At 47.2% G+C, this 10820-nt stretch overlaps 1 protein-coding gene across 3 annotated transcripts in view; it reads left to right on the top strand.

Annotated features, from left to right (window-relative positions):
* Window positions 1-10116, top strand: part of LOC117963782 (multiple epidermal growth factor-like domains protein 6) — an 84282-nt gene extending 74166 nt beyond the window's left edge. For all 3 annotated transcript variants that reach the window (XM_059002647.1, XM_059002650.1, XM_059002649.1), the window contains 19 exons: window positions 163-294; window positions 378-506; window positions 598-729; window positions 832-960; window positions 1508-1636; window positions 1831-1959; window positions 2063-2191; window positions 3637-3765; window positions 4578-4706; window positions 5315-5443; window positions 5537-5668; window positions 6027-6155; window positions 6401-6529; window positions 6671-6799; window positions 6888-7016; window positions 7211-7339; window positions 7494-7622; window positions 7708-7836; window positions 8031-10116. In XM_059002647.1, the coding sequence (XP_058858630.1) occupies window positions 163-294; window positions 378-506; window positions 598-729; window positions 832-960; window positions 1508-1636; window positions 1831-1959; window positions 2063-2191; window positions 3637-3765; window positions 4578-4706; window positions 5315-5443; window positions 5537-5668; window positions 6027-6155; window positions 6401-6529; window positions 6671-6799; window positions 6888-7016; window positions 7211-7339; window positions 7494-7622; window positions 7708-7836; window positions 8031-8104 (2405 nt within the window). In that variant the 3' untranslated portion in view covers window positions 8105-10116. The remainder of the gene's footprint in view (window positions 1-162; window positions 295-377; window positions 507-597; window positions 730-831; window positions 961-1507; window positions 1637-1830; window positions 1960-2062; window positions 2192-3636; window positions 3766-4577; window positions 4707-5314; window positions 5444-5536; window positions 5669-6026; window positions 6156-6400; window positions 6530-6670; window positions 6800-6887; window positions 7017-7210; window positions 7340-7493; window positions 7623-7707; window positions 7837-8030) is intronic.
* Window positions 10117-10820: the final 704 nt, after the last annotated feature.

Below are 10820 nucleotides of genomic sequence, written 5' to 3' on the forward strand. Positions count from 1 at the left end.
TTATTCAACTTGATAACTCAGGAGTGAAAGGGTTAACTGGGTAAGTGAGAAGTACCCAGTTATTACTATAAAAAACGTATCTGAGCATGATAGATGTGCACCCCTGTCCACAGTGTTTGTAGTCCCAGAGGTGATGAACCTGTGCCTTCTCTCCTGTGCCAGATTGCCCTGAGGGTCGCTGGGGAGTAGGCTGTCTGGAGACCTGCCCAGTGTGTGAGAACGGAGGGGTGTGTGCCATGAAGACCGGCCTGTGTGACTGCCTGCCAGGCTACATGGGCAAGCTCTGTCAGAATGGTAGGTACAGGAGTGACAGAGACAATGAGGAGTCGCTGACATGGGCACTGACCTCTGCTCTCTCTCTCTCTGTGTTTGTGCAGAGTGCCCGGCGGGGCGCTTTGGCCAGGGCTGCCTGCTGCGCTGCGTGTGTGAGAACGATGGCCGCTGCAATCCCGTCACGGGACGCTGTACCTGCGCCCCAGGCTGGACGGGACACAACTGCAGGAGAGGTACGCTCTATCGCACTTAATAAGCAAGCTTGTCATTCTTATTGGATTGTACAATACATGTTTTTTGATCATGGCTCTCCTCTGGTTTCAGCCTGTGACGCTGGCCGCTGGGGTCCTGACTGCGTGAACTCGTGTGACTGCAGGAACAGCGACGGGAGCTGCGACGCGGTGACGGGGCAGTGCATCTGTGAGGCGGGATACAGCGGCAGCCACTGTGACCAGAGTGCGTGAGCTTCCCTTCGCTGCTCCAGCCAGGCTTCTCTCTTAACAGACTCAGTGCGCCAGCACCTCTTTTCCCTCTCCTTAACTTTTCGTTTGCCCTCAGAATGCCCCCCTGGCTCATTCGGGACGGCTTGTCGGCACCGCTGTCAGTGTGATAACGGAGCAGCCTGCGACCATGTGAGCGGAGCCTGCATCTGTCTGCCTGGCTGGACTGGGACCTTCTGCGAGAGGCGTGAGTAGTCAAGTTCTTCAGGTGCTGTGAGGGGTGCATCACTATGGGATTCAAGCTCTTCATTGCAGTCTTCAAAAGCTACTAGGACTATACCAGGAAAGCTGAATGACTTTCCGTTAGCTGAGCTTTCAGGAGTATATTAGCCTTGCTGTAACAGTGATTTTCCACAGTGCTTTAGTGAGGAGGAATGATTTATTCAATTTAGTACGATCAGAAAGTGATGCCATGATGATACTTTCTGCCATTGTGCCGTATAAGTTACATTCATTTCCACATTGCATGTTCTTTTTCAACTGCAGTATTTAGCTTTTAAATGAAGGGGCTTTTAACACACAGCTTAAAATCCAGACCATTTCCCTTGTTACTGCATCCCAGCTCTGAGTTACTGGATCATAGATCTTGGTGCCAAAGCTGCTGAATATGAGAGGCTGCAGGACTCTGTAGCTCAGGGTTGCAGAAGGAAAGTTTTGCACATTTTCTCCAGGTGTTAGTTACCTGCCAGGCTGTGTCCCGGAGGATTGTAGTGAATCTGTGTGCGTTCTTGCAGCCTGTCCGGAGGGGTTCTATGGGATGGAGTGCAGACAGAAGTGTAACTGCCTGAACGGGGCTCACTGTGACCTCCTGACCGGTACCTGTGCCTGCCCGGCCGGCTGGATCGGACCTCACTGCAACCTGAGTGAGTCCAACAACCCGCCCAATTACAGCAAACACTTCCTTCAGGGAAAACACAATGTTGCATGCTGTGCAGAACTGCATGGGAAAAAAAAAGACTTTTGTTACACGTTTGTTACAAAATGAGATTTACTGACTTTGTGAACTTGCATACTGCCTCAGGCGACTCTAATGGCTTCCACATTGTTTGTGCCGCAGCCTGCCAGGCTAATTCCTACGGGGAGGGCTGCAATCAGACTTGTGACTGTCACAACGGGGCGAGCTGTGACTCACTCAGCGGGCAATGCGTCTGTGCACGGGGCTGGACCGGACCCAGCTGCCAGCAAGGTAACTACCCCTGACCCCTCACGACCCCTCCACTGACCCCTGACCCCTGACCCCTGATCCCTGACGCACGAGAAAGTTCTAACTCTTCATCTCTCTTTCCCAGCATGCCCGGCTGGTTTCTACGGCGCTAGCTGCCAGCAGTTCTGTCTGTGCCAGAACGGCGGGTCATGTGATCACGTCAGCGGGCGATGCACGTGCCCAGAAGGGTGGACCGGGCTTGCCTGTGAACTGGGTAAGTACTCTCTGTATATTCACCATGTGATATCATGTAAAATTCCCTGAAGGGAATTCTAGCAGACTCTTGCAGTGGTTTCATGGTGACCAGTAAACAGCAGGGAACGGCCACACGCACACACTTACTGGTTTCAAGTCACCAGCCACACTGGTAATTTCATCTGACTAATGGACCGCAGTCAAGTGGCTGCAGAATTGAATTGACATTCACAGTGTCGTATGTGAACCATCCAGAACCCTCAACCACTTCAATTGTGATGCAGTAACATTACATGAAACATTTCGAACAGAGGAAGAATGCTTTTAGTTTGCTGCCAGGAGTCGTCCCAGCTAGACTTTCCCTGTGCCTGAGAGATCTGTCTCATTACAGCTTAGCAGTAACTCCAGGGCTAAGCAGTAATTCCAGCCTAAATCCTGCTCTGTCTCAGTTTGATTTAATGAAGAAGAGAAGACGAGAGCAGTGAGGATGATTGGAGTTTGTCTTACAGGATATAATAATGTACTGCAGTTGGAGGTCTGCTTGCCAACTCAAAGCGGTTGAATACGTGGAGATTCCGTCAAACTCTCGATGGCTTCAATTTGTATAAGTCCTACAAGATTGCAAAATACACTTCCAATTATACTGTGCGGATTCCTGATAAATAAAAGCTAATGTGAAACAGGATTTCTACAGTGTAGATGGGGAGTCGGTGGGATGACAGCAAATCATTATTCTTCTTTGATCTTTTTGTTTTTGTTTCATCATTGGAAACTATTCTTTGCTGCTGTGCTGTTGGTTTTCAAATAAATGAAAACAGATTTTAGACATAAGAGTCTGGAGCCGCAGTGACAAGGAATGACTCGCGTTCCCATCAGCTGAGACTTCGCAAACGCCACGATTGTGCCCCTGTGGTTTACCAGAAAAGGCAGCCATTTCATGTGTCCAGACATGCCTTTAGGGGTGGAAGACATAAAAATGAAGGAAGGAACTACTGAAATTGCAGCTTGCCTCTCCTGTAGGGTAACTGCTGACTTGGACCGCGTTGCAAATGCATTTGAACCATCCTGGGCTACATTGCACAATATTTTCAGGATTTAAAGCAACGGTACTCATTTACAAAGTGTCCTCTGGTACGTCTTCAAGTGTTCCTTATTTACTAATATTCAGATTTCAGAATGTTAACATCTATGAAACCGTATAGGACTGCCTGCAATAAGAACGCTTTCTACTCACCTGACCTATTTGAATGGCATGCTGGGTGCATCTTATATCCAACGCTACACTATTTTGAAGTTTAATCACCAGTCACCCCCAGGACCCCATGATTTTGCAATCACAGAAACCAATGCAGAATTCGGCACAGAAATCTGTATGTAAAGAGTTAACTGACTAAAGAATGTACCCAGGTTCGAAATGGTTCTGCCAGTCTCTCTAATCAATGCGTTTCCATCTCGTTTCTGGAGAGTGCACCCAGGGCAGGTTCGGAGTGGGCTGCCAGCAGAGCTGTGAATGTGAGAACGGGGGCCTGTGCGACCGGCAAACTGGACAGTGCACGTGTCGTGCAGGCTGGCTCGGGGACAGGTGTCAAACAGGTGAGATCACTGAAACAAAACATCTTACAGAAGCGCTGTGGTTTTTAACAACCCCGTGTTAGGATTGAGGCTCATACAATGAATCTGTAATACATAAATACAGCAATGGTACATAGATATCCAGAAAACTATTAACTGAGGCTTACTGTTGTATCAAGTATCAGAAAAATAAAACTAGTGAGAGAACTCACATCACTAATCATGCCTCAGTTTGGCCATACCAAAGCCAAGCTTGTGAATTAAAAGCATTTACTCGTTTTCACTGGCTGGCAGGCAGGCAGGCAGGCAGTCTGGCTTTGGAAGGGGCTCCACGGAATGGATTGTGACATTTATAAGGTGTTTATTACCCTATATTCAGGCTGGGGCTGCACTCTGAGTGCGGTGGGACCTTACAGTTAAAGTTAATTCACCCCTTCTCATTATTCTCTTCACTCTCCATTATGCAGAGTAGGTGCTAGTTTGCCTCTTTCATGCAGCTCGCTGCCACACAGCCAGCAGTAAACGCACAGTAGCACAGAGTCAGGCTGTGTGTTGCAAGATATACAGGAACTGCGAAAACCACAGGGAATACTTTGAATGTGATTTATTGCATCTGCTAAAAAGCAATCTTGGGTTATGCTTCTGTCACGAGTGTGTGTCCAGGGCAGGGTCATCTGCTCCAAATAACCTTCAGTTCAAAAGAGGCTTTCCTATTCTGTCCCTCCTGTGAATGTGAACCTCTTGCAATGAGCGAGTTCTGCCCTGGCCTGTGCTGTGTGAACGGCAGGCGGATGAAGTGACTCCTTGTCTGTCTTTCGTTCCCTCTTCCCCAGCCTGTCCCGTGGGAACATTTGGCGCGCGCTGTGAGGATCGGTGTGACTGCGAGCACGGGGCGTCCTGTCATCACATCACCGGGACCTGCCACTGCCCCCGGGGCTGGAGGGGACGGCAGTGCGAGAAAGGTCAGGACGTTTGACCGCTTTCAAAAAACAAACTAGGAGTTCATTAAAGAATGGAGGAAACGCTGTGAAGATGCGGCCCTTAAACACTACGCTATTAACATCCCTGGTGATCGCAGAGTGCAGTGACTGCACGCTAACTTTACTGGTGTGGGAATGAAGGAAAATGAAACAGTTTGGTATTGCTAAAACGTTCATCAAACTCAAGCAGCTGGGACAGTTTACAGTACTGCAATGTGCTTTGAGTACTGTATGATTGTGCTGTACTGTGCAGTCTTTCCCTCTACTGGACATGTTGTGTACTGCACAATAACTATATTTGTGTCTATTATTTTAATGCAGAACACTCGAAAAACCACCTGGCTTTTTGGTCCGTCAACATGCAAACAAATCAAAATATTTAAATATATTTAATCTCGGCTGTTATTGTATCTCATACTATAAAACTTTTTTTTTAAAATATATATTTCCTTTTTTCATTTCTTACACATTCCAGTTACTTACACCACTGTTTATCCCTCAGTGCCCTGCCCTCTAATCAAACGCACAGGCAGGCAGATGGTAAGATCCAGTTTAGCTTAGTGTGATTCTTTTGATTGGTTTGTTTTCAGCTTGCTTACCTGGCGCCTATGGAGAGAACTGTGCGCAACTCTGCAGCTGTCCCCCCGGCACTTCCTGTAACCACATCACCGGGGAGTGTGGCTGCCCTCCTGGATTCACCGGCGACGGCTGTGAACAGAGTAAGAACGAGCAAGCAGCATGCAGCTTTACAATAATGGGACCAGGAGCCACTAAACTGCCCATTCACCTCCTCTCTCTCTCCCCCTCCCCAGCCTGCCTTCCAGGGACCTACGGAGACAACTGCAACCAGGTGTGCCAGTGCTCAGTGCAGAACCAACAGTGCCACCCTGTGACCGGGGCATGCTACTGCGCGCCAGGCTACCATGGCAACGACTGCCAGCTGAGTAAGTTACAGTTACCAGAAAGCAACAAGTTGTATCTGTATAGTGCCTTCTACATGCATATGTTGGATACAACTTGCTAAAGCACAGAAGAGGATTGAAATATGGTTGAAACGTTTAGCAAAGAGGGGATTAAAACCTTTACAATGTTATTGCAGTACAGCATTTAATGAAATATACCGAACCAGATACAAAACAACACAGGCATTTGATTACGTTTCTGTAAAGTCGTTGCTGTCTTCTATGGGGCAGATTTATGTTTTGTTGTTGTTGTGTTAAAGGTTATTGATTGTTTAAGAGTAGATATCGGCTTTAATAAAAATAAAATAAAATAAAAAAAACCCATTCTTCTTGTTCCCAGAATGCCCAGATGGACTGTATGGCCCTAACTGTGAGCGATCGTGCCAGTGTCTGAACGGGGGTCACTGCGAGACCACCACTGGCACCTGTGAGTGCCCGCCTGGCTACATCGGAGCAGACTGCAATACCAGTGAGTATCACTGCCAGCAGTGTGCATGTGGGAGCACAGTGTCCTGCACTGCTCCTGGGAGGGATGTGTGCGTTTACATTTCATCTGGGAGCACAGTGTCCTGCACTGCTCCTGGGAGGGATGTGTGCGTTTACATTTAATTTCAATTTAAGGTTTAAAAGCGTTTATACACTTAAACTTGAACCCATTGGGGAAATCAGAAATGCCATCATGAACGGTAATGCGTGTTTCTGTTGCGTTCCCAGCATGCCCCGCTGGTCACTACGGGAAGGACTGCGCTCAGGTGTCTTCCTGCCGAGACGGGGCGCACCATGATCATGTGACAGGAAACTGCGCATGTCCAGCCGGGAAGACGGGCGCTCGCTGTGAACGAGGTGAGATCCAAGCGACAGCGACTTCCTTCTTAACTTTAAACGTTTCTTCTGGTAGCCTAACGGTTGTAAACCTGCACTTGCAAAGACTGCAGTTGAACTGACTGGTGGATTTGCTAACACACTGTTGCTCTGTAACGGCAGGCTGTGAGAAGGGCCGCTTCGGGGAAGCCTGCCTGCTGTCCTGTTCCTGTAAGAACGGAGGGCGGTGTGATCCAGTGACTGGTTCCTGCTCCTGTGGACTGGGCTGGACTGGGCCGCACTGTGAGAGAGGTGAGGCAGGACATGTTAAAGGTGATTGCTGGTGGTCACTTACAGCAGCAGAATGTCTCGAAACCCTTTTTAATGTGTTTTCTTACAGAGTGTCCCCCGGGACGATACGGGGTAAACTGCCAGCTGGACTGCAGGTGTCAGAATAACGGGACGTGCGACAGGGTGACGGGCGGCTGCCAGTGTACCGGGGGATTCTACGGGCACAGCTGTGAACATGGTAAGACACACACACATTGGAAGAGAGTCAGGGAAAATAAGAGGTTAGCACCCGGCTTCTGGTTCCTCAACATGCAAATTACCTTCAAATGTTAGGGTCAGATTATTAGCACGGCCAGGATTAAATATATATTGTTATACCCTTTTTTGGGCCACAGTAAATAGAACACTATGTGCACTATATTTTTTTCCTAGCCTGCCCTCCTGGGTTCCACGGAACAAGCTGTCAGCTGATCTGTGACTGCAGAAACGGGGCGACTTGTGACTCCGTCTCTGGCCAATGTCTGTGCCCGGCTGGTTACCGTGGAGACCACTGTGAAAAAGGTTAGGCAAGCATTTCGCTTTCTTGACATCTTTTGAAGCAAAAAAAATAAATAAATACTGCTTCTAGCTTGCCTTTGTAATGCAGGATCAATAACTTTGCTTGTGCTGTGCATTTTAGCATGCATTCTCACTCTCACACTCTGCTCTTCCTCAGAATGCGAGCGAGGCTCGTTTGGAGAGCGATGTCAGAGGCCATGTGACTGTGAAGGAGACGCATCATGTGACCCGTTCAGCGGAAAGTGCAGCTGTCCCCCTGGGAAAACAGGAACCAAGTGTGACATCGGTACGGAGAGGGGGTGGGGACACTGCCAGGAGTTCATTTTAACAGAGCCTCCCCTTTCTGAATCATCATTGTCTTTCTCCCCCAGACTGCGGAATTAATCGCTTCGGGCCCGGCTGCTCTCTGACCTGCGACTGCGGCCACAACGGCCAGTGCAACCCGCGCAACGGACGCTGCACCTGCCTGCACGGGTGGATCGGGCTCACCTGCCAGGAAGGTAAACACCCACCTGCTCTCTCACTATTAATGAGTTTCATCAGCAACGTTCATGAGGAATAAGCCAGAATTACAAGATCAGGGTGGTTTGCATGGTTCTGGTGAGCAAAAGCAGCTGTAAAGCCAAGGGCTGCCATCCACAAGGTATATAAGCTATTGAGCAAACTGACACCCCCTGTTCTATTTGGTTTCCAGGGGGACCCCCCAAGCCAACACATCACTCCCAAGGCCCAAGAGGAGACCTCTCTCACCTCCAAACAGCAGTATAGCATCCCAACGGGCAGCCACCAGCACCCCTGCACGGATACAGCCTCCTTTCCATAGGACAGCCAGGGGCTTCAATTCCTGCATTTTTACAATAATGCACCAGCTATGATGATGGGAGGGAGGGGGGGTTGCAGAAAGAAGCCCATGAAGTTCTTGTGTCATCTTCATTTGTTTGACGAGCCATGCATACTGTACTTGCACTCTGGGAACTATTTGGCAGCAGTTTGCTGGTTTGCAAAAGAGTAACTTCTTTTGAGATCAGCTTCTAAAGGGAGGGATCAAGACACTAAGCAGTTGTGTCCAAGCCTGGCTGGAGACACACTTCTAAAATCCACTGCGTGTGGAAACAAGCCTCTGGGAGACTAAGAGGATACTGCAGTAGCATGAAAGACATTGCATTATTCAGAGACGACACTCGAAGCAGCTTAGCGGGTTTGGAGACCCCCAGCTTTGACCACAAAACCTTATCGAAGGGGGAGACTTCTTTGGTTTAACACAATTTGAAAACACATTTAGCCATGTAGAACAGTTAAACCATTCTCAATACACACCTGACATGATTAAGAGAACACACCCAAGCACAAGTCACTGACAGAATGCACTGCTTGTGCATTGTACCTCAACCAGTCAGCCTCATCCACTCCCTTTCCAAATAACACAACATTTGGCAGATTTTCATTAAACATTGAACTCTTTGATTGAAACGTTGGCTCGTTTTGAATGCACAGTTGCTAGGAAGATTTTAGTACCTTTTTTTTTTTTAAATGAGCACTATTGAGTATAGGGTGCCGATACCTCACCTTGCCACAGAACAGTTCAATTCGAAGTGATTGTTTTCATGCACACAGTGAACCACAATGCCTCTTAGCAAGCCAGGGAACCAAATGCACCTTGAGTAACCTGCTGTGTGCCCAGTTGTACTTGTTTCTGTTCCTCGTCATTCGCTGCTGTACAGACTGCCTGAAACATTATTCATTTGTATGTTTTTTTTTATAGATCTTCACGTTAATAGTAGCTTATGTATAAGATAGCATATGGATGGATGTATTTATGGATGGATGTATGCAAGAACATATTTAATTTCACTGGTGTGTAAAAAGCAATACAAACACAGCTTTTGCAAAAGAGCGAAGGGAGTAAAATGCATCCTGCAAAGGCAAGCAATAGTTTTAGATGCAGATAATGCTACGGAACAATCAAGTGAGCGACGTGAATTCCAAAGGATTAATTTCAGACGGTGAATCGTTGTCTTCATGTTATACCAAGGTGGCAAGCACTGTCATTACTGATCTGACCCCCCATCTGTGAGAGATGAGGTTAACAGCTTTCTAAACACGAATGCAGAGGAGCCTGGCTCTCTTGTGCTGTGGTTATGATGCTCACTGCGGTGTGTGTGTGTGTGTGTGTGTGTGTGTGTGTCTGTGTGTGTGTTTGCCGGTTCACGCACAGCCTCTGCCCTGTTCCACCTGCCTAGGTTAAATAAAAAAAGCACAGGGCCACACTGATAAAGCACACATGCCTGCTGACAAGTACATAGCTGTGCAAGTCCTTCCCCCACAGGGCAAATGCTTCATGAAGGTGGCCCATGCTGCTTCAGCAATCAAATCTCGTTTTGTATTTTTTCTATTAACCCGAGCCAACATTATCCTTTGAATTACTTGTATTGCAAAATATGCATAAAAAAACACATTATTCAAATATTAAAAGCATTGGGTTGGATGTGATCACTATGACGTGCCTGAGTAATGATGCAGTATTAATGGCCAGCGTTGTGAATGAAATAACTGTCTGTTGCATACTGTATGCTTTTAATTCATTATAGAAAAGAGAAGCCTGCTCGTCTTATTATAATTGGTGCTATCAAGTTTGTTTTAATTGAAACTTTACAATACTGAAAGATGATGTCACTCTAAACATGTATTGGAGTTGGTATGTAAAATATTTACTAAAGCATTTACTATGTCCATTTTTTGTACTGTATATAACATGTTAAAAAAAGAAGCTATTAATCCCATTGCATTGAATCATTTCACATTGTGTGGCTTGCACTTACCTGACTCACTGTACAGTTAAGCAGCGTGTTAGTCTGCACCACAGTGTGGTATAGCATTAGTCCCTACACTGACCCAGGAGCAGACCAGAGACACCAGCTGTGGTGGAGCTTGCTGGCCCTTCTGTCTCCCAACAGGGATCGCAGCAGACAGTGGAGCACGGAAAGGATTCAGGCATCACAGACAGAGGTGCCATCTGTCTCTCGTCATCTAATAACATGAATGGGAGGAGGAAAGGCTGCGTGGCAAACTAGCAAAGCAAAAACTGATAAGCAAATGAGCTATCTCGGTGTGGTAGCGCATAGCTGAGTTTTGTAAAAGCTCAGCAGTTAAATCGCTGCACGCATCTCCAGAGGTTAAAGGCAGTAACTGTCCTGTACTGTTCTCAACGTCTCTGCCTGGGACTATCAGAACCTTTTATAATGATCATGGTTTGAGTAACAGGGCTCTGAACCATCTGCTGCTTTGCAGGTGAATGAAATCATTTAAAGCTGGTAATTGCATTATGGTAGTGGACAGGGCTTACAGAAATCTTCCTAAGACTCTGTACAGTAAATAGCCAGGATGTGCAGGATATGATAGGTTAACACTTACACATTCTGTACATTAAGTACTGCGTGTTTTACATCCAGTTAATTAGAAAGCAACATAATGCAAGTAAAAAAAG

The sequence above is a fragment of the Acipenser ruthenus genome, chromosome 27 (genome assembly GCF_902713425.1).
Source record: "Acipenser ruthenus chromosome 27, fAciRut3.2 maternal haplotype, whole genome shotgun sequence".
NCBI lineage: Eukaryota > Metazoa > Chordata > Actinopteri > Acipenseriformes > Acipenseridae > Acipenser > Acipenser ruthenus.